We start from the raw sequence: 23,841 nt of genomic DNA, 5'->3' as shown, positions 1-23,841 counted from the left end.
GCCCATCCTTTAAAATCTCTCTCCATGTAGTACTGTATTTGGTTTTATATAACATTTTGTACTTGGATTTTTCTGTATAAGCTGGACTAAATCTAGCTCTTTGCAAGTATCCACTGTAGCATTTTTTCTTTTTAAATCTATAGTGGCAGACTGATAGGTGTTATTTTCAGCTTTGAATCTGTTAGTTATTATGTAATCTGCAAATTACAATTACTGGCTAATTCATGAGCTCTTACTTCTTTCCCTAGGGTTCTGTATAAAGATGTTTTAAAAAAGCTGGTTTCTTTATATGAACCATTGTTTGGATTACTTCAAGAGGTCTCCAGGATTCAACCATTGCCTTACTTCAAAGGTTTTACCTTCCCTTCTGATATTGTTGAATTTTTAGGAGAGCCCTATTTTGAAGTCTTTAAGAAAAAAATGCCTACAGCTTTTGTAGCTAAAGGAGTAACCAAACTGCTAAATAAACTATTTTTAACAAAAGAGCAATCACAGAGGTCGGGTGAAGAAACTTTACTTAGAATTTCTGAAAAAGCTAAACAAATGAAGATCAATATACCGAATAACATGGATCTTGGACAACCAGTAAAGAGTAAGAAAATCTTAAAAGGTAATTTGCTTTGATATGGCTCATTCTCTTAAACTCTCTTAATTTTAACTCACATTATCTTTAGAGACGTGTGGTATTAATAATGTGTGTTTTCTAAGCTTGAGCATGTTATTTCTTTCTATTGTATCTTCATAGTTCTTTGCTTGCTTAACTCCCTTTGTTGTCATGTACTTAAGAATTTATTGTTTTGAAAATAGTATGCCTAATTGCTTTATCTGTGCTCTATCTCCACAGAAAAGTCATCAGAATTTGATGTGAGAGCTTTCTGCAAACAGCTGAAACAAAAAGCTATTCAGGTTTGTCTGGCTTATTTTAATAATAGCTTATGATTTCTGCTAAGTGTAGATGTCACTTACCAAGGCCAGAGGCTGACTCTCACTCCTGGTTTTATCCTCGGCTCTAGGCATAGTGCCATCTTAGTCTCCATCTGCTTCTGAATGAGTAGAGGCATTTCCAAGGAATCTGAGTGCATCTAGTTAATTCAGTTAATAGTATGCCTTCAGAAACATTTTACTAAGGGTTTTGCTAGGATTTAAAATGGTCCTAGGCTCCACCATAGGAGTGGATTACACTGCAGCTTAAGAACATGGGCTTCGAAGTCAGATGGTTTGCGTCCTGGCTTTGGTGTGTAGTAGTTTGTGACCTTATGTAAGTTTCTTGACCTGTCCATGCCTCCATTTTCTAGAGAACAGTATACTCTTCATAGGGCTGTGCCAGTTTTAGTACATGTAAAGTATTCAGCACAGAGTCTCAAGTGTGGTAAGCCCTTACTTGATGTTAGATGCTGTCAGGTACTTCCATCGTCACTATCATCATCATCATCTTTTATCATGAGGCTTCTATCTCTGTCTTTCTGTCAGCGTTAGAGCTGATGTCAGCGTTTGACCTCTCCTCAGCCAGTGTCTGTAAACTCGGTTTGTTCTGGATCTGACACGGATAAGAAGTTCTTTTACTCTCTTTTCAAAGTTGTTTTCTTCATGGGCTATTTCTTCCATTCTATTCAAGAATTCTTTTCTAACAAGTCAGTACTTTCTTGAAGGTTTACAAGGATTCCAGCTTGCATTTATATTTTGTCCAGTTTACAAGTTCTGGAGGAAGATGTCATCATCACCATAATACTTATACTGCATTTACTCTTTGCCGGGCATTGTTCAGAACTCTTTATATGTGTAAACTCATATAATCCTTGCAAAAGTCCTGTGAGGTAGGTGCTGTTCTTTCCATGTTTCAGATGAGAAAATTAAGGCAAAGAAAGGACAAGAAATTTGTCTAGGCCAGATAGCAAATATGGGGCAGAACTGGGATTTGAACCAGGCAGTTTGGTTTTAGTCTTTGTCATTTAATATTATTTGTTGTTCAGTCACTAAGTTGTGTCTGACTTTCTGCAACTCCATGCCTGCAGCACACCAGGCTTCCCCGTCCTTAACTGTCTCCTGCAGTTTATCATTACACCAGTCTCCAAATAGTTTTATCAGCTCTCTCTTAATAACTACAGCTCTCTGTGACTCCTGAAACTTTCTGCAGTCCATCACTTGTTCCTATGTGAGCTGGTTCCAGCATCCCTCTTATTTATGACCAATCACTATTTTATTTTTAGCATTTAGCACCAACATGCTTAGGGTGTTTTTAGGCTAAACCTTTATGGATCACCAACACAAAGATCGATGGGTCTCCACCTTCTACTACTATTACTTGTTCTTCTTGAGAATGAGAAATTTGCAAGAAACGAAGTTTTGAACATAAGATGGAAGCAGACCTAGTAGGTGGCATATTTCAATAAACAGTAGTAGTTGATAAAATTCAAACTTGACTTCATGCAGAAAAATGAAGTTGAAGAGACAGAGGTGCCACATCAAAAGATGGTTGAATTGGAATTGGAAATATTGCTCAGTTAAGCATTTTTAGCATACATTCAGCAGTCATCTGCATTTCCACATTTATCAACAACATTTATGACCCTTCATTGAGGAGGTGATGAAAAACAAGCTGTGGTAGTCCAGTATTAGAGGAAAAGGGCTTTTCAGTGATTTTGTCTCCCGCCAGATAGACTTTGACCAATACTTAATTATGTGGAGTTTTATTCCTTTGTGTAGGTTACATGGGCTTCCCTGGTGGCTCAGTGGTTGAGAATCCACCTGCCAGGGCAGGAGAGGCAGGATGGATCTGTGGGTGGGGAAGACCCCCGGAGAAGGAAATGGCCACTTCGGTATTCTCGTCTGGGAAATCCCATGGATAGAGGAGCCCGGCGGGCTGTAGTCCATGGGGTCACAAACACAACAGCAACACAGGTTAAATAAATATGTATGTAATATTTATATTGTTACTTGTGTACAACTGAATTTAGCTATAGATGGGATCTGTTGTAGCACAGAGGGGAAAAAATCATATTAGGAACAATGAATAAAAATTTTTTTAAGCAAAGGAAAGGAATTCCCTGGCAGTCTAGTTATTAGGACTCTGTATTTCCACTGCAAGGGGGTACCAGTCTGATCCCAGGGTTGAGGAACTAAGATCCCTAAAGCCAGGTGGCACAGTCAAAAACATTTAAAAAGACAAACAGAAAGCATAGGGAACTGGAAAAAACTTTTCTCCTTCTTTTAAAAAGATGCATTTTCAAATGTTGATAGTGTGTGAGTCAACTTCTCTCTCTTGTTATATGTCAGTAACAGATCCAATATATTTTTCTCATTCCATATTTCAGGAGAAGAGCTTTGAGTTTAAATGTTCTCCATCCAAACTAAAGGCAACCAAACATTCTTCTCAGAAAGCAATAGGAACTCCCTGTGTAAAAAGTCTTGTGCAAAGATTCCGAGAGGCTGAGACTTTCACACAACTTTCTGAAGAAATCCAAATGGCAATTCTGTGGTGTAGAAGCAAGAAACTGAAGGTTCAGACCACCTTTCTGGGTAACAAACTTCTTAAAAGTAATCGGCTTAAACATGTGGAAGCTCAAGGCTCTAGGTAGGTATATTATAAAAATTACATTCCTTTACTTCTTCTGTTATCTTTTAAGGCGAAAGAATATAGTCAGCCTTTTTAATGTCCGGTACCCTGGGGACTAAAATTGCAGTTTTGTTAGCTACTTTTATTGGACAGAGCTAAATATATGTATCATCGGGAGGAAGTAAATTTAGTCAATTGGATTTACTCTTCACCATTCCATCCTTTTATTCGAAAAGTATCAGGTGTATCTGTGGTATGCTCACCTGCAGATGCCACTATGTGTAAGACAGATTTAATCCTCATGGAGTTCTGCCTCTCTGGTAGGAGATGGCCAGTCTGCCCGCAGCTTCAGTGGGATGAGGGTGTGAGAGCAGAAGATGCTTCCTCCTACAAGGCCACACACCAGACTTGAGTCAGCGTCGAGTAGTTTCCATTCACAGGAGCTAGACTCACCATGTATTGCTTCATCCTTTTGGGATGCCTACATTCATAGCACTCCTTAAGGATGGTTATCTTTGTGAGCCAATATTGCTTGAATGAAGTTAGATATTTTAGGGCTTTATGTTTTTATTGAACAAATAATAGACGCGTGTAGTAACAATTTGAGACACAAATGGCCATAAAGGTCCTCATTCCCCCTTGACAGGGGCGATCACTGACCACTTTTTGCGTATCCTTCAAGAAACACTCTGTGCATCCACCACAATTTCTTACTATATTTATGGACATGTGTCTATTCAGGGCTTTATAATGGTTTCCATGGATGTCACTTGGCCACAACTTGTTTTCTTTAAAAATTTATGGAAAAACAATACCTGTTTTAGTAAAAAAAAATGATATATACTGAAGGTTTTATAGCAAGTTTTGACTAAAAGCTGTGGGAGAAGTTAAGGGTTTTTACATTATACTCTAGAGTGGAAGCTCAATTTAAAATGGAGCTGTTCTGTTCAAGATTCTGTTTAAACTCAGGGGTAGATGAGGCAGAGATGCTAACTAAAAGTTAATCCAGAGGGTAACAAACTGGTGGTTATTTGATGAAGCCGTTATTCTGCACCCCACAAAAATGCAGTGCTCTTTCATTCTGCCCTGTTTTGATGTTTCAGAAACATGTTATATTTGTGCTACATTTTAAGTTTACTTAATGTCCACAATAACTGACACAGGTGGTGGTATTCACATTTTATGGATGAGTTAATAAGAGGATTTTACTCAGGGAATTAGAGCTGGAGATCTTGAACTCAGTGCAGATCCTCTGATTCTTCTGGGTTCTTTTTCATCTATTTCCATTTCAGTTGCGAATTCACCTACCCTCTCCTCACTTAAAAATTACCACTTATAGTAAGACAGAATGGTTTGGAAACAGAGATCATGGATTACTGCATTAAAATGGGCTTCCTCAAAGTTCTATATTGGTTTAAAAAGGAAGAGGGTACAGTAGGAGGCACAGACTCAGGCTAATCGTTTGCATTCTGACTATCAGAGTGAGGCAGTTAGCAGGGTACCAGTGCTCCTTGTGGCAGTATACCCTGCTCAGTATATCCTATATCCTAAATACCTAACACAACCAGCCATTTGAGTTCTGAATCCCCAGATTTGAAGATAATGTGAATGCTGTCATTTTGCCTATGCTGGCATCCCTGTCTTCTCATTTTACATAAACTCCCTCTTCACTTTTATTCCTTTTTTCTTGTTTATCTCCTGTTATTATATTGAATATGAAGTCGTTACTCTAGAAATGGGAAGATGCATCCTAGTGACTTTTCTATTTGTAATTCATCTTTTCCCCAGTTCCATTCCTATTACATTATGAATAGATTAGCAATTATCAGGAAGTAGCTCTGGCACTGAAATATGGCAGTATCTCACCATTCAGCTGCCTTGCTAGTTGAAGGAGCTACTTTACTGTGGAAATGTAATGGGGACACATTTGCCCACAGTCTAAATCAGAGGGAAGCTGTGCTCTGAAAACACAGACTGGATATGAAGCTCCTATTTCTGTGTTTTTCCTTATGATTCTGGAAATTGTACAGAGGCATAGGACATATATTTTAATTGGAAGTTGGTAAAAAGGAGACAAAATTTCTGAGAATGTTTTTCTGCATCTTAACAATCTAATTTCTTCTGTCCTTTAAAGTTTGCCAAAGAAGCTACAGTGCATGAAAACATCTATTTGCAACTGCCTTCTTCATAGCTTAGGTATGAAAACTTCGAAGCATCACCTGAGACAAAGAAGATCACAGAATAAATTTTCACTGAAAGGAAGGAAACAGAGAAAGTTGCAGTCGACTCTTTTAAAGGAAATCCAGCAGCCCCCTCAAGGGACTCAGAGTGCTAAGGATGTCATTAAAGGGAGACTCTCAGATTCTACTGTTCGTAGGACTGCTCTGTACCCTAACAATAAGCAAGTGTTGAATAGGAGAGTTTCAAATCCTGTCATACAAACTAAGGAGACACAAACTCATGAAAAGCTTACAGAAAGCAATGAAAATGAGACGGATTCTTGGACAGTGATGCAAGGAAATAAACATAATACATCAGGAACCACTAAGGAGACAGACGACATTGATGATATTTTTGCTTTAATGGGAGTTTAGAGGCGCATATGTGAAACTGTTAACCAGTTGCTCCAGTGTTCTGCTGCTTTAAGTAGAACAGCTGAGATGTGGGAAGATCTGCAAGTACCACTTGGACTCAGAGGAGCTGCTTTAGGACAACACTGTAGAGCAGTTCATTTTAGTTCAATAAAGGCTTACCATAGCTTTGTGTCAATCGACAAATATTTGACGATTAGTCAGTTTTTTACTTAAGACCTGAGTAATTAGGTTTGTAAAACTTATATTGTGCCTTAGGTAAATGGGATGCAGGGGTGGGGCGTAGCAGGGAATCACCTAGAAGGTCACTTTGACCTTAATGGCTCCACCGTAGCTAAGTGCTCTTCTGAACACCAAGGTCTGTAGCTTTTAACATCTGTACTGTCTGTCTTCTGTATGTTAGAACTGATCATCAGTTTTGCCACCAGGTGTATTAGCAGGCAGTGGTTACAACCATTATTTCACTTCATTTGTTAACCTTATCTCATTGGAGGGCATATTAAAATGCTTTTGGAATTGTCCAAAAGTTTATAGGGGAGCTTGATTTGGGTGCTAGTGATTGAGTCCAGATAAATTTTTTTTCCAGAAAGGATATAGAGTGACTTACGGTTATACACAAAGTAGAACTAGGTGAGAAAGTTAAATGAAAAAGCTAAGGAAACACAAAATCAACCTAGAGAGGCTAAAAATAGATTTATAATTGGTGCTGATGCTATCACCTGATATTTGTATGTTCCTCATACAATTGCTCTGAGAAGGTAAATCCTACGTATTTTCAAATAATGATGCGAAGTTTGAGGTTTCTTTCAAGTTTTATGTTTATATATAGTAATTTATACAATGCCCTAGTATATCCTGCATCTTCCTCAGTCATCCTACCATTTTTTAAGTTTCCTTTTTGTTCTTTATCTGGCCTTTTTCTTTCCTTGTCTGTTTTCTGTATATTTTCCACTTACTATACCAGTGGTTCTCAAACTGAGGGATGTCTTGAGAATCACTTGGTGGGGTTGTTTAAAATGCCGATTTTGAGTTCCTTTCAGAGACTGATAATCATGGATAGGGGACAGGATCAGAAATCTGCATTTTAATACGGGGCTCAGGTGATTTTGATGCAAGTAGCCCAAAATGCAGTTAGATAAACACTGGTTTAGCTCCCTTCTTTCCTGAAGCCTTGCTAAGTCAATCTCTAGTCACTTTTTATTAGTTTATATTTCTCCTGGTTTCCTACCAAGTGGTACAGCTACTTGGTACTTTAAAACATGGACAATACCGAGGAAGTCTCCATGACAAGTCTAGAAATAGCCATCAGCTTCTAAGATTCAAGACCCAGTCTTGCTTCTGTGTGCATGTGACACTAATCATGTGCAAACAGCAGGCTTCTCTGGGCTCAGTTCCTCCATCTGAAGTGGTATTACTGTCCAATAATCATAAACCTGTACAGCTGGAAGAGACTTTGGCGATCACCCTTCACTGTATACAACAGAGTGGTTCAGTGAATTGTCTAAGGAGGTGAAACTGGATTAGACTATAAGCCTAGCATTTTTTTTTTCCTATTTAATTAATGTTCCTTTGGAGTATGTTTATCTCGTTTTCCCATCTGCCCCTTAAAATTCTGGGAAAAACAGTAAAGAGTTTCATGTGTCCCTAAGTTGGTAAAAATAAGGAACATAGTATTCTATTTTTTTTCCCAAACAAATTCAAATGTTTTAAGTTTTAAAAGTGAAATCTTAAATTTACAAAACCATAACTTACCCAGTAAATTAGATTAGAAAATAACTGTCAGCATCATCATGGTAAATACCAATTTAATCCCTTCTGGTGGCATTAACACACTCTGGTCATTTATAAGAGCAGTGTGGTAGACCTCTCATGTGTCATTTCAAATCTTCTTGGCCTCTTACTGCAGCCACTACTATGATAACCAGTCTCAAGCAGGACTGGATGACTATACCTTGCCTTCTCGCCTCTGACAAGCTACAGGAACTGCTTGGCATTTGGGCATACACAATTTGCTAATCTCCCTTCAAAGACAATGCAGAGGCACATTTCCTAAGGTTCCACAGATCCCTCAAGATCAAGCCCTAGAGCTATGTTGTTTCCAACTCACTGCCTCCTTGATTGGCTTTCCTTCCATCTGTTTCATTTCCCCTTCATTCCTGTTCCCTGGAATCACATCCCCAGTAAACTATTGGACACAAGCTTTTGTCTTAGACCTTCCTTTTAGAAGAACAAAAGCCAAGGCTAAGACAAGCTGTAAAGTAACACTGGCAGGCAGAAAGATGACTTTTAAGATAATTTTGTTGTTACTATCAATATATATCTTACTTGGTGAATGCCCATATTAAAGTTCCCCCCCCACCTTCTTAAAGTTTAAATCACTGCTGGTTAGAATAAATTAGTAGTATTAACTATAAAGCTGAAAACATATTCAGAACTGAATTTTCTAAAAGTCAAAACGTTGTCTTATAGCATTAATTTTTTATCCAGTGTATTGCTATAACATTTTAATATTCAGCCTCACTCTGAAAAGCTAAACCACTTGTATGACTAGGTCAGTAACACCTTCATAAAAATATTTTCCACTAACATTATTCCAAAGTAAGGCTTTATCTTTCCATTCTGAATCCTAATGGGAAGATTCCATTTATAAACCGTCCCATCAACTTTTTTCTCTTGCCCTGGGCAAATCAACTTTCATACCTAAAACTTTCTTTGGTCTTAACCTAGATAAAATGTTACTTCCTCCGTGACAGGATGTATTCTGTGATAAATCTACCCATGAGTTTTGCTATATACTTGAATTGGTTTTGCTTTACAAATAGGTAGAATAAATAGATGTTCTTTTCACATTTTAATCTTCACAGCTTCTGAGGTAGAGTTACAAAAGAAGTTCAGAAACATCCAATGTGTAATAAATATTAGAACTGGAACTTGAATTCTGGTCTGATTCTGAACCCTGTGAAAGTGACTGACCTCAGCCTGAAATAAGTGGTATTTCCATTATGGACTGATTGAAATTTTACCAAGAATAATTTTTGTTATATTCAAATGAGGTCTCCAGAAAAATGATAAGTTATAGCCATACATATAAAGACCCTGATGCTGGGAAAGATTGAAGGTAAAAGAAGAGGGTGGCAGAGGATGAGATGGTTAGATAGCATCACTGACTCAATGGACATAAATTTGAACAAACTCTAGGAGACAGTGAAGGACCGGGAAGCCTGGTGTGCTACAGTCCATGGGGTGGCAGTCAAGACACAACCTGGTGACTGAACAATAACATAAGACTTTACCTTCAACCCATCTATCGGTGCTTAACAAAAAAGTAGCCCCTTTTTACCTAGTGCATTGTAATATTTTAAAAAATAGAGTAATAGATATTCCTTTAAAAGACAAAAACCCAATGAATAATACGGCAAACCATCATCTACACAGTAGGGGCTACCCTGATGGCTCAGACAATAAAGAATCTGCCTGCAATGCAGGAGACGTGACTTCAATCCCTGTGTCAGGAGGATCCCCTGGAGAAGGGAATGGCTACCCACTCCAGTATCCTTGCCTGGAAAATGCCATGGACAGAGAAGCCTGGCAGGCTACAGTCGATAGGGTTACAAAGAGTCAGACACAATTATCACCTACGCGGTAGGAAACAGATTTTCATTTTATAAACTTCTATATGGTCTTGTTTGTCAGTTTGTTAAAAACTGCTGGTATCTCTTCTAATGAACAGCATAACTCAATCATGTATAAACCTTCCTGCCCCTATAGGCACAAATTCATTCTTCCTTTGGAAATATGCAGGTTTTAGAGCTGAAGTGATCCTTCTCCAAGTTACAGATACACAACATTTAAAACAATGTTGAAATTCTGTCTTTAACTGCAGTTGGCACAGACAATTTTGAATCTTCAGCTAAACTGGAAGCCAGTAGTCTTAAGATTTCCTGTTATATCTGCTATAAAGCATCTCAGCAGATGGATTCCAGAACAGGTCATGGCACTGTGGGGGGAAAAAAAAAGATCATTTTCTTCCTTACTTCAGAGGTAGTAACAGATCTGAATTCACCGAACTTAAAATCCATTAACAAGTGTGAAACAGGATATCTTAATTTGTCCTACCTTTCCTCTCTTCCTCAGCACCTCTTGTAATATTCTAAATCTGGTGATCCATATCATCTGATCTAGTTCCTGCATGATTCTAAAAACTTCATATCTACTATTTTGCTTTTTATTTTCCAGACCAAGTTATTATTATTGTGGTATAATCGACATACAACACTAGTTTCAGTGTTTAGTGTTTACTAGTTTACAATGATTCAATATTTGTACATATTGCAAAATGATCACCACAATAAGTCTAGTTACACCTGCCACCATTTATAGTAAACAATTTTTTTTTCTTGTGAAAAAAAAAAAGACTTTTACGGTCTACTCTCTTAGCAACTTTCAAATATGCAGTACAGCATTACTAACTGTGGTAACTATATTGTATATTACACCATCCCCATGGTTTATTTTATAACTGGGAGTTTGTACCTTTTGACCTTCACCTATTTTTCTTACCCTCAACCTCTACCTCTAGCAACCATGAATCTCTTCTCATCTGAGCTTGTTTTTTAATATTCCACATGTAAGTGAAATCACACATTATTTGTCTTTCTCTGACTTATTTCACTTAGGATAATGCTCTCAAGGTCCATTCATGTCTTCTCAAATGGTAAGATCTCCTCCTTTTTGGTGGCTGAATTGTATTCCATTTGTGTGTACAGGATGACCCTTGAAAACCATGGATCTAATCTGTGTCTATCCACTTACATGTGGATGTTTTACAACGGTAAATACCACAGTGTTACATCCAGTTGGTTGAATCCAGGGATTTGGAGGAAATATGGCTATGGCAGGTCAACTATAAGTTACATTTGGATTTTTGACTGGGTAAGGGTCAGAACCCTTAACCCTTCACATTGTTCAAGGGTCAGCTGTACAGTACCACATCTTCTCTGTCCATTCATCCACTGAGGGACACTTGTTTCCAAATTTTGGCTATTGAAAATAATGCTGTAACGAGCATGGAGGTGCACATATCTTTTCAAATTAATGTTTTCATTTTCTTCAGATGTATATCCAGGAGTGTAATTCTTGGATCATATGGTAGTTCTATGTTTAGTTTTTTGAGGAATCAATACTGTTTTCTTTAGGGACTGCACCAATTTACATTCCTACCAACAGTACACAAGGATTCCCTTTTCTCTATATTCATGCCAATACTTATATCTTATCTTTTTGATAACAGCACTCTAACAGGTGTGAGGTGATATCTTGTGGTTTTGATTTGGATTTCCACGATGATTAGTGATGTTGAGGATCATTTCATGCACCTGTTAGCTATCTGTATGTCTTTGGAAAAATGTCTATTCAGTTCCTGTGTTTATTTTTTAATCCTTTTTTTTTTTTTTTTACCATTGAGTTGTATGAGTTCTTTATATATTTTGGATATTAACCCCTATTAGATATATGACTTGCAAATATCTTCTTCCATTGATTAGGCTGACTTTTCATTTTGTTGATAATTTTCTTTGCTGTGAAGAAACTTTTAGTTTAATATAGTCCCACTTACTTTTGGAGTCAGATCCAAATACTCACAACTTAAAAGTGATGTCAAAGAGCTTACAGCATCTTTTCTTCTAGGAATTTTATGGTTTCATGTCTTACATTCAAGTACTTTTCCATTTTGAGTTAATTTTCATGTATGGTGTAAGATAGTAACCTAGTTTCATTCTTTTGCGTGTGGTTGTCCAATTTTTCCAGCATCATTTATTGAAGAGACTGTCCTTTCCCCACTGTATATTCTTGAATCCTTTGAAAGTTAACCACTCATATTGCATGGGTTTACTTCTGAGCTCTCTATTCTGTTCCACTGACCTATATATCTGTTTTTATGCCAATACCATACTGTTTCATTACTACAGCTTTTGTGACACAGTTTAAAATCAGGAAGTGTGATACCTCCAGCTTTGTTCTTTCTTAAGATTGCTTTGGCTATTCAGGGTCACCTGTGGTTCCACATAGTTTTTCAGACTATTCTATTTCTGTGAAAAATGCCATTGGAATATCTTCTATTTTGCTTTTTATTTCCCAGACTAAAATTCTGATCTCTTTAATTTGTTCTTTTTGTGACAAAGATTAAATTACCATGATAATACAGACTTTTCATGATTTAAAAAAAAAAATCACTGTCAGCATTATTGTGTCTATTATTGCTCTGTCTTACTGTATCTATCCATATCTGTTCATCCATTTGTCAGCATGGAAGTGAACACATGGTTTCTTGGGATACACTGACTTTTATGGATGCAGGTATGGTGTATATGGGGGCTTCCCTGGTGGCTCAGAGGTTAAAGCGTCTGCCTCCAATGTGGGAGACTGGGTTTAACCCCTGGGTTGGGAAGATCCCCTGGAGAAGGAAATGGTAACCCACTCCAGTATTCTTGCCTGGAGAATCCCATGGACGGAGAAGCCTGGTAGGCTACAGTCCACAGGGTCGCAAAGAGTCGGACACGACTGAGCGACCTTCACTCACATGGTGTATATGTATATATTAAACAGGTGAAATATTCTCTGCTGTGTTGCTAATTCTTTTTGATAAAGCTGCCTCCATACTGATTCTCAACTAGAACTGAAGTTACACATGTATGGTTTAAGGAAGAGATACAAGTTGGATAGTCTGCACACTAGCTATGGCACCATGAACTCCTTTGCAACATTTGTGTCAATTCATGATTTTCTTTGTCCTAAGAATCAGTTCTCATTTGCATGAAAACCACAGAAGCAATTATATTGTGCCTACTTATATATTTCTTCCATACGAGTTATAAAAACAGATTGATCCCAGCATCAAACTTTAGGGGCCTTTTGTCAGTTTTACTTCTCTAACTCAGCTGGGGTAGAGTTCAGACATGAAGGGGAGCACTTAAACTTTTGCCAACAGGCTTAAAGGCCAAACCTTGCTGGACTACATGCCTACCCACACTTCCACCTTTCTCCTACCAGTATCATACAGGAAGAGGAGGAAATAAAACCTGTCTTATTTTATAATAATTATCCTATGACTAGGTCAAATTCCCTTTTGGAGGATGTACTGGGGCTTGGTCAAGCAAATAAAAGCAAGGAGTATAAATAACTCTACTATCTGAATTGGGTTTGAGAACTACAGTCTGACAACTTCCTGTATGTGGTCACTGTGGTATCCTGAACGTTGAAGTTCTTGAAAGCTGGCACCTCCTGTATGTGTCTCAATTCGTAAGACTTTTGAGTACTGTGTGGCTTCTGCAGTACCTTAGTCACTTAGTATGGTGGCACAGTGATTCAAAGGTCATGCAGCAGCAAATGCCAGCCTATCTAAAGAAGGGAACACCTCTAAAGAGTACTGAGAATCTGTTAGTTCAGGTTGTTGGCCTGATCTTGCCATTGACTGACTTTTGGGAAGGAAAGAAACTAATTTTATTATGTGGCTAATATGTGTACATCTGTTGCAATATATTTTATTTAATCCTTCTAACCATCACATTTTTCCTCAAAAAATGAAATAAGTTGCTTTAAAAGCTATTGCCAAGAAGCAGAGGAACCATGCAAAACCATGGTTGTCTGACCCTTGAGGTCCATGCTCTTTCTATATCAGCAAATGCTTCTCTGAAATTCCCTTCACTTCTCTGACCTGTAATGTATCTGTGAAACAGAGATGCTTACTTTGTGGATCAATTAAGTATTTAGAATGATCTAGTGACATAACCTCCCCCAAGACCATCTGTTTTCAGATGGCTCTAGTTGTTCTTAATGTCAAGCCACAATAGGACTTGACTGAACTGACAGTATACAGCTTAAAGCAGTGTGAGACTATGGTTTGATCACTCCCTTGTTTTCAACACTATAATTCTAACACCGTAGCTCAAGACAACCTTATCAGTTTTTCCCCAGCCTCATTATATTATTCAACTCAGCCTATAGTCAACTAAAACTTTTTTTTTCCCAATAAATGCAGCTGTTAGGCCATAATTTGCCCAGCTTGTGTTTATTTTACCTTTTTAGCTGAAGTCTCATTTCCTTGTTATTAAAAACATTTAAAAGAAAGCAATTATTTTTCTGAGACAATGCTCAGGGCTCTAAGAAGAAACAGGATTTCATTCCTGCCCATAGGAGTTTCCACTGTATCTATCAGACACAGACAAACGAACAGGATGAATACTTAAATGTAAGTCAAGGGGGAAAAGCATTTTGTAGAAATGAATGAAGACAGAATGTGACTGCATATTCATACAGACAATTGTGATCTGGATCGGTAGGAACTAGAATGACTGCTTAGAGGACAGTTTCATGTAATTTCTGGTAGGAACTATCATAGTGCCTTCCACAAAGAAGTCAGAGTCAGAAAATCACACAGGAGTGGCACTGTATTTCTGCTATAATACAGGTTACTTACTGTATCCAAAGTGTACACTGAAAGTAAAAATTCATGTTTCACTGCTAAACCACATCTGACAAAAATTGCTGGCTCAGGAAATAACCATCCTGTCTGCTACCAATGCTTAATTCTAGCTTATATGAAGCATTTCTTCCTTACACATGGTCCTTTAAAAGGAAAATTCTTATCCTTTACAGCTTGATGTGGTCTAGGGTTGAAATAGGCTGAAGTAGAAAGATCATGAAGATACTACAGGGAAGATTCATCAAGAATCTGCAGACAGAAGAAAGAATAGAGGGGAGGGAAAAAAAGTGTTGATAAAATAAAAGCCAATAAATTATGGCTAAGTGCAGAGTCTTCCAAACTCCCCTAATCTTAAAAGGATACCTCAATTTCAGAAACACTGATTTAATGCTAAGGTTGTTATCACAAAGTTATATGTTAGTACATAAAGACAATTCAACTCTTACCTTACAGGGAACAACTGAGGAAAACATCCTTGTGTTTTAGTGTCAACAAATTTCTGGATCTGAAGCACTTGTTTTAAAAGATGTCCCTTGGAAGATTTGTCAATTTTTGTTAATACCATCTGTAGGAAAACAAATATTTAAGCATTAGAAATAAGGTACAGTTGACCCTTGAGCAACATGGGATTAAACTGCAAAGGTGCACTTATATGCAGATATTTTCAACAGTAAATACCACAATATTACATGATCTGTGGTTGATTAAATCTATGGATATGGAACTGCCAATATGGAGGAACCATCAATAGAGGAGAACCTTGAATAGGAAGGACTGGCTGTAAGTTAAACTTGGATTCGCGATTGAAAGGACGGTGGGCGCCCCTAACTCCTATACTGTTCAAGGGTCAACTGTTATTTCTTAATATACAGTTTTATACATTTTAGTTACAAAATTTCAATAACAACTAGGTGACCGACCTATGCAAGTTTCTTAATCTCTCTGTACTTGTTTCCTCATCTATAAAATAAAAGCAATACCTTCTAAAGGAGCTGCTGTAAAGATTAAATAAATTAATATATGCAATACATAAAGCATACACTGTGTGTTTGCTGTTTAACCACACAGGGCCATAATATCTTGGATTCAAGACCAGTGAAAAGAACCCTAGGGCCATACTTGCCATTGCTATACACCAAATGTTTCATGTGATCACTATTTATTTTGTGGTCTAAGACACAGAAGTATTATTAGGTTGATACACATAAAACTGCCGATTTATAATCATTTTTAAAATCCTGAATTGTTCTACCTTATATGTTAAATTTAAAGGAAAAATTACAAATCAGGCTATTGGTAGGTTGTAGCCACTGTAGTTATATTCCAACTTAAATAAAGTTATACTCCAAGTAACCCTAGAATTTACTAGGGTTAACAGCAAATATAATACTTTAAGTAATTTACTTACTCAAAGACAATTATATACTAGAAAAAGGTCAAGGCGTGATGATTACAAAATTAATTAAAAAGTAAAAACCTTGATGTATTTTTCAGAAGTTTTCCTAGGAAAATTCTATAAAATTAAATTTCTTGACTAATCATTTATGCTTTTCAGTTATAAAAATATATAAATAATTAAAATAAAATATAATGATTATAAATAAACTGTACAGCATAAAAAATATTAATGGCAGAAGGAGAAGCAGAAAGTCTTTCTTCATGAAGAGAAATACGCTGATACCTAATTCCTCCATCACAACTTCTTTTACAAAGAAAAAGGCTAATATTTTCTTAAAGTTAAAACTGAGGAAAATATATGATTTCACAAAATGATATCTATGATATCAAATTAGGAGTAAATTATCAAATTATCAATAAAACTGGTTGGGGAAAATTCGGGCTTTTTTTTTTTTTTTTTTTACTATATAGACTATATTTATCAATTCTTTGGCTCCTCATAACTGTAAATTATCTCTAATGTTTCAAAGGGCATTTGCAAACCCCAAGAATTCCATGACTCCACGAATACAAACAGCTTTTTGACTAGTAAAATGGTTTGATTTGCATTAAACTGCAAAACCACTACATTTTAGTGGTTTTCTGACATTTTTTGAAACCAAATTATAGTCAAGTTCTTCAGAGAGGAACTTGAACATTGCCATTTAATCTGAAAAACATACAGAGCAAAATTGGTAGGATACCAACCTAGCAATCTGTATTCTATTCTAGGGTAAACAACAGAAAGAACTGGTAATATATTCTCATAAGAAATTTTCTTTTCCTTAAGAATATAAACATCCTACCTTTGTGTGCTGGAGCCTACTAAATTTTTGTGATGTTCTTAAATTCCAAATTAGTTTAGCAAATTTTTCAGTTGTAGTTTCATTTATATTCTGATAAGTACTATCTGTCAAGCTGCTGTTAAAGAGCTACTAACGAGTTTTAGCAAATATTTATAGTCATTTAAAAAAGAAAAAACAGTGCTCGCTTCGGCAGCACATATACTAAAATTGGAACAATACAGAGAAGATTAGCGTGGCCCCTGCACAAGGATGACACGCAAATTCATGAAGCGTTCCATATTTTTCATGTCAATGTATGGCAAAACCAATATAGTATTGTAAAGTAAAATAAAGTAAAAAAAAAAATTTAATAAACTAAAAAAAAAATAAAAAACAAAACAAAACAAGGAAAAGCATTTATAATCACTAGATGAATAGAAAACTTTGACTATAATTTTGAGAATTTAAAAGCTAGGAGAAGGAAAGGGAATAAAAGTACCACAGAACTTATTTTAATATTAATGGCTAATAATTGAAAAGACATTTTAAAAGGTACTCCTTTAACTTTTGAGGAGGAGACCTACTCATTTATTAAACAGACAGACACACAGGGAACTCATATTTCTGAGTGCAACCATGAGTCAAAAGAAATACTTACCACATAAGGTAATGCAAATTCTTCACACATTTCTATGGCAATATTGTCTGCTTTTTGAATTCCAACAACACTATCCACTAATAAAAATGTTCTCATCAAACTGTAGGAATGCAGAAATGAAGATTAACAGCAAAGAAAAATATCCTTATTCATTTCCCCCACCCTAACCTTCACTATACTAAGAAATTGTCTTTTGAAAAATTATCAGATCAAAATTTAAAAATTTCTTTAGGCAAAAGGAATTCTCAATTTACCATGAAGTCCATCCTAGTTCCAACAGGTCCCAGTGTTGGTTATGTTCAATAGCCAGATTCATTAATATTATTTCAATAGCATATATAGAACATATGACTATAAGTTACCATAAAAGTGTCTAAGTCTTCAAATATTACTTTAAGACTAGCAGATAACAAAACCAAACACATTATATTTTGTATTTTCTTGTGTAAGTATTTTATCTTAGCTTCTTTGTAAAGATACAACAAGCAAATTACTTATAAACATTGTTTTATACTTCAAAAGTTTAAAATTAATTTTTCCATATATTCTGCAATGCTTGAAACATAGACCTGCTACCTGGCTACTACCTATGGAGACAAATAAAAGTAGTATTCATCAAGGCTGTGATGTCAGAAGTATTTTAAGAATAACCAGAATTTACTGAAGTTTATTTAAATCTGGTAAACACCACATTAACCAACAAATTTCATTTTTAAAAATAGCCAGCCAAGAGTCTGGTATAAAAAATGAATAAAGTCTGCTGATGTACTACTTATAGTCTCAATATAGGAAAACAATTGAATTTAAGTTTAACCTAATTTACAGGAAAAAAAAACTAAGCCAGTATATACCTTCCTCCGAAATAGTTCAGAATATTATGAGAATAAAGTACACTTTCTAGAAAAGTTATTTGATAAAACTGAAGGGTTCATCATGTGTAGAATGTTCTATTCATGAAAACATGTTTAGGGGTTAAATACAACAATTAAAAAACAAAAAGCTTCTTACTTCTTTCGTTCTTTTAGGTAGGTTTCTACCATGTCAACGAAATCTTCAGGTGCTCTATAGCCATAACCTGGCATGTCCACCAATGTAAAGTATTTTCCAACTTTGTAAAAATTAATTTTCTTTGTATGGCCCTGATAAAGTAAATGTAAAAATAAGTTTCTTAAAATATGTCCTTTGTATATTTCATGACTCAAAATATTTTCTGTTCAATCAATAATTACTTATTAAAAGCATAAAAGTATTCTGTATATAACCCTATGCAGATGACGATACAGGAAAAAGAAACAGAAGAGAAGCGGCTAGATATAAGCTTAGATGATCCTACTTCCTCCTTCCAATTCATTTTTCTTTAAAGAGAATCTGTATGATTGAAGAACTCCAAATCCATATTAGAAATACGCAGGCAGAGTATTTTCAAGTTTTCCTACTTCATTAGTTCTCTCTTAGTGAGAGAGCTGGTCTAAATAGTATGGCTGCATTAGTCGATATTCTCTGATGAAAAACATATTTCCACTTTAAAGAATTATCTCCACTTTAAATGAATTATGGCACAAACAGGATAAATTAAATGCTTACTGTCAGTCATACAAGTTTTCATAAAAACCAGATGCAAAGTTTGATACTGTAGCTAGACTATTACTTGCCTTAAATCAATAGGCGTGTTTTATTAGATGGGTTTGGTGCTTTCATTAAGCCATTTTTTTAAAAAGCATGTACAACTGTAAAGTACTTGTGCAACTACAATTAATGTAAAGATGATCAAAATAGTTTATGCATGTGGTTTTCTGTCCACAGACGTTTATTAATCAGAAAAGGAAAAATTATGACAAACAATTTTAAAAGTCAATTGTTCAGAACTCAGGAAGGTTTTATAAATGATGCTTAGGTTCCCAGGCAACTTATGTGTCTATCTATAGGAAAAAAACTTTAGAATTACAGATTAGAAATGTCAAGAATATAATTCTTCCATTGTCTTCTCACAGCAGAAAGGAAACACCCTACCTAGGAGTCAGAGTTGAACTACGACATTTGATGAGGCAGGGCACAAAGGAATAAGGATAGAAGGGTTAACAAATGACTACAATCATCAGGGGTAGTATCAGGGAATCAACTATGTGAAGAAACTGGGAGGAAGAAAACATTAGTGAAGCCTCAGGGAAGGGTTCTATTGTAAGGAAATAGGGGCAGTGAGCCCTGGGTTGTTAGGAACATTTTGCCAAGGATAGATAATAAGGTGAGGGGAACTGGGGTGGGGAGAGGGTTCCTTAAATATTGGTAGAGTCTGTATTATGGAAAAGGAAGCAGAGGAAATGAGAAAATGACAAAAAGCTATTACAGCAGACTGACTGGGATATTAAGCACATCAATTTGGCCCTGGGTAAACTGGGAAGTGCCTGAATCGTGTGTATGTATATATATATATGAGTTAGCTAGGTATGAAAGATTATAGGAGGAAAAAAATACACTTAAAGCTGTTTCCTTCAAAAATCAATGTAGAACTAGATGAGCATTCTCATAGAAGCAAATATAGAATGACAATGGAATAACTCTTGAGAAAAGACTGGACCAAGGAAAATTTCTTCAACATACTGGCCAGGTTACTAAAATAACTTCCGTTTTCTTCAGAGAAATACACAGGCATTAATGAAATGTCTTACATTAGCACTTGTTTGAAAGAAATCACTTTTCTAGGAACTTAGCAATTATGGTTTCTAACCGCCCCCCCCAATATTTATTCTTCATCTTAGTCAATGCAGAGGTAGTTCAGATATGTTTTAAATTTTGACATACCGGTTTTTTGGAGACTCTAACTTCAACCTCTGGGGCAAGTGAAAACAAGGCCTTTATTAGAGAGGATTTTCCAACATTGCTTCTGCCTATAAAACATACCTTATACAAGCAAAAAGAAAATCATTGAGTACTAGTTTATATATATATATAAAATCATATATTGTATTGGGTTGGCCAAAAAGTTCATTTGGGTTTTACCAGCTTACAGAAAAACCCAAATGAACTTTTTGGCCAACACACTATTAGCTGTAAATATCTGTAAATACTATTCAGTCTTGATTAACCATAAAAAAGTAGCTTATGGTTAGTCAACCTTCAAATTCTAATATACAGTTGTTATATATTAAATGATTTTAATGTGGCAGGTACGGTTTTAAAAGCACTTGTTATTTTCTTATTTACTCTTTACAATATCCCTATGAGACAGATAACATTATAAACTAAAAGTTTTCTCACTTTACAGGTGATAAAACCAGAGGCAAAGAGAGGCTCAATATCCGGCCCCAAATTATACAGCTAGAAAGTGAAGAAGCTGGAAACTGAACTCTAGACATCTATATCTGTACCTGTGCTTTTAATTACATGTCACTCAAGAACATCTGCAACATTTATTAAGAATTCCATATTTTCAAAGCTTTTTGAAGTTAACAATTACATGCGTTTCAACAAAACTGACTCCAAAGTCACTCCTGTTTGAAACCACATTTCCCCACAAACTCTCAAAGTACACTATTACAACATTATAATTATTTCTTTCTCTTGACCTTTCTTGTTCCATTTAAGCTTTTCTCCTTTAGTGTGAATGTAGAAAGCAACAAAATATTTCTGAGACTAACCATTAATACACATGGCAATCAGTGCTTCTAAATGAGGGCGGTAGCGCCCCCTGGGGGTGTTTTTGAAATTTGTAAGGGCATTTTTTATGATTAATAAGAGGGCATTTTTGGTTATTAATATAACTGGGTGGCATTTAGTGAGCAGGAGCCAGCAGTGCTATATATTTTGCAAAACTGTGGTCAGTCCTTCAAAATAAACTGATTTGGATGCTGTATAAATTTCAAATGTCCTACCAGATTAAATCAAATAATATAGATTAAAAAAACTAAATTAAAAAGAAATTACACAAAAGTCCAGAATTTAAAAATGGAAAAGCAATGCTGTCTCCAAATCATGAAGTGATTTATGTACTCTTAAATTATTGTAGAGTTCGAGTAGAAAAGTTCCAGCGCAATGGTGCCATTATCACCAATAATGGAGGTCTGAGAAAGAGAAAGGAATACCAGACCACCACTTGACCTGGCTCTTGAGAAACCTGTATGCAGATCAGGAAGCAACAGTTAGAACTGGACATGGAACAACGGACTGGTTCCAAATAGGAAAAGGAGTACGTCAAAGCTGTATATTGTCACTCTGCTTATTTAACTTATATGCAGAGTAAGTACATCATGAGAAACGCTGGGCTGGAAGAAGCACAAGCTGGAATCAGGACTGCCAGGAGAAATATCAATAACCTCTGATATGCAGATGACACCACCCTTATGGCAGAAAGTGAAGAGGAACTAAAAAGCCTCTTGATGAAAGTGAAAGAGGAGAGTGAAAAAGCTGGCTTAAAGCTCAACATTCAGAAAACAAAGATCATGGCATCTGGTCCCATCACTTCATGGGAAATTGATGGGGAAACAGGCTCCAAAATCACTGTAGATGGTGACTGCAGCCATGAAATTAAAAGATGCTTACTCCTTGGAAGAAAAATATGACCAACCTAGACAGCATAATGAAAAGCAAACTTTGCCAACAAAGATCCGTTTAGTCAAGGCTATGGTTTTTCCAGTGGTCATGTATGGATGCGAGAGTTGGACTGTGATGAAAGCTGAGTGCTGAAGAATTGATGCTTTTGAACTGTGGTGTTGGAGAAGACTCTTGAGAGTCCCCTGGACTGCAAGGAGATCCAACTAGTCCATTCTGAAGGAGATCAACCCTGGGATTTCTTTGGAAGGACTGATGCTAAAGCTGAAACTCCAGTACTTTGGCCACCTCATGCGAAGAGTTGACTCATTGGAAAAGACTGATGCTGGGAGGGATTGGGAGCAGGAAGACAAGAGGACCACGGAGGATGAGATGGCTGGATGGCATCACTGACTCGATGGACGTGAGTTTGAGTGAACTCCGGGAGTTGGTGATGGACAGGGAGGCCTGGCGTGCTGCGATTCATGGGGTCGCAAAGAGTCCGACATAACTGAGCAACTGAACTGAGCCTTAACAGAACAAAATATTAAACTGCAGGACATGCATAAAATGGACACTCACTGAATTCCACTGAAGCTGTTTTAGAAAGTCTTACAGATTATTGCCATTTATATATGATTTTTTTGGCACATGATAGTAAATTCAGATTGAGTGAAAATTATGTATTGATAAGGATCACTTCATTTGTAAAACTACTCTACTTTTTGCATTCTTCACTTTTTCCAGTTTGTCTCGGCATGTTTTCCCTACTTCAATTAAAAACAAAAATGATAAATGTTTTAATCGCCTTCTAAAGTCTTTCATATTCACTACCAAAATAATTGGGCTTTCCTTGTGGCTCAGCTTGTAAAGAATCCGCCTGCAAAGCGGGAGACCTGGGTTCAATCCCTGGGTTGGGAAGATTCCCTGGCGAAGGGAATGGCTACCTACTCCAGTATTCTGGCCTGGAGAATTCCATGGACTGTATAGTCCATGGTGTCGCAAAGAGTCGGACACGACTGAGTGACTTTCACTCACTTATTCACCAAAATAATTAAACGCACATCTGCTTACTTTGTTACAATAATGATATCGCGTCCATACAAAGCTAGTAAATCTCTCTCGTGTGCTGATAATGCAGGCAGGCATGCTAAGTTGCTTCAGTCGTGTCCGACTCTGTGTGACCCTATGGACTTCAGCCTGTCAGGCTCCTCTGTCCAAGGGATTCTCCAGGCATGAATACTGGAGTGGGCTGCCGTGCCCTCCGCCACGGGATCTTCCCGACCCAGGGATCGAACCTGTGTCTTTTATGTCTACCTGCATCGGCAGGAGGGTTCTTTACCACTAGCATCGCTAGTTGATAATAGGTTACAGCAAAATCATGGCCCAAGCCCTCAGTACCCTCAGGCAGCTGCGGCGCTCACCTCCGGGCGGCGAAGGTCCGGGGCGTGGTCGAGACGCACCGCCGAGGAGAGGTACTCTATGCGGTTTCGGGCGGAGGCCGTGAAGAAGCTCTCCGCCCGCGCGATGTCCTCCAGGCTCGGGTGGAAGATATTCAGGTGAAGGTCTGGCCTCGAGCCCGGGACGAAATGCCCATGGAGTTCTTGCAGCGGGAAGACCAGCTTCGTCAGCTGCTTGCTCGGCAGCCGTAGAACCTCCGTGAAGGCCTGGAACGCGCTGTAAGCTCGTCTTCCGCTCCCCAGCTCTGGTCCCATCCCAAACAGCCTGCCCACGCACGGCCGCAGCCGGTGCGAGGCCATTTTCGTCTTTTAGAAGTCCCACCTCGGGACCTCAATCCCAAGATCTGAAATGCG

The 23,841-nt window shown here is 37.1% G+C and overlaps 2 protein-coding genes across 7 annotated transcripts in view; one reads left to right on the top strand and one right to left on the bottom strand.

Moving 5' to 3' along the window:
* The window catches only part of NEPRO (nucleolus and neural progenitor protein), an 18,555-nt gene extending 9,968 nt beyond the window's left edge, over window positions 1-8,587 (top strand). For 4 of the 5 annotated variants that reach the window (XM_005674925.3, XM_013962566.2, XM_018066177.1 and 1 more), the window contains 4 exons: window positions 249-610; window positions 845-906; window positions 3,312-3,571; window positions 5,688-8,587. In XM_005674925.3, the coding sequence (XP_005674982.2) occupies window positions 249-610; window positions 845-906; window positions 3,312-3,571; window positions 5,688-6,147 (1,144 nt within the window). In that variant the 3' untranslated portion in view covers window positions 6,148-8,587. The remainder of the gene's footprint in view (window positions 1-248; window positions 611-844; window positions 907-3,311; window positions 3,572-5,687) is intronic. The other variant, XM_018066416.1, reaches the window with a different exon arrangement.
* Window positions 3,606-23,841, bottom strand: GTPBP8 (GTP binding protein 8 (putative)). 2 transcript variants are annotated; one of them, XM_018066550.1, is made up of 6 exons: window positions 23,452-23,841; window positions 20,303-20,401; window positions 18,512-18,642; window positions 17,504-17,603; window positions 15,070-15,188; window positions 3,606-3,940 (listed from the first exon to the last, which is right to left on the bottom strand). In XM_018066550.1, the coding sequence occupies exons 1-6, from the start codon at window positions 23,785-23,787 to the stop codon at window positions 3,853-3,855; spliced, it is 873 nt and encodes a 290-aa protein (XP_017922039.1). In that variant the 5' UTR covers window positions 23,788-23,841; the 3' UTR covers window positions 3,606-3,852. The 2 variants fall into 2 exon arrangements, with proteins under 2 accessions (XP_017922039.1, XP_005674983.2); XM_005674926.3 differs by lacking the exon at window positions 3,606-3,940 and adding an exon at window positions 9,931-10,141 and having other exon boundaries at window positions 23,452-23,827.

The sequence above is a fragment of the Capra hircus genome, chromosome 1 (assembly GCF_001704415.2).
Source record: "Capra hircus breed San Clemente chromosome 1, ASM170441v1, whole genome shotgun sequence".
Taxonomy (NCBI): domain Eukaryota; kingdom Metazoa; phylum Chordata; class Mammalia; order Artiodactyla; family Bovidae; genus Capra; species Capra hircus.
This window is presented reverse-complemented; position numbering and strand designations above follow the sequence as displayed.

Coding starts and splice junctions, on each gene's coding strand:
- GTPBP8 (XM_005674926.3), bottom strand. CDS start 23,787: ATGGCCTCGCACCGGCTGCGGCCGTGCGTGGGCAGGCTGTTTGGGATG. Junction 18,643..20,302: donor TTAGAGTCTCCAAAAAACCG/GTATGTCAAAAT, acceptor TTACTTTATCAG/GGCCATACAAAGAAAATTAA. Junction 10,142..15,069: donor CCTCAGTTGTTCCCTGTAAG/GTAAGAGTTGAA, acceptor TTCCCCCCACAG/TGCCATGACCTGTTCTGGAA.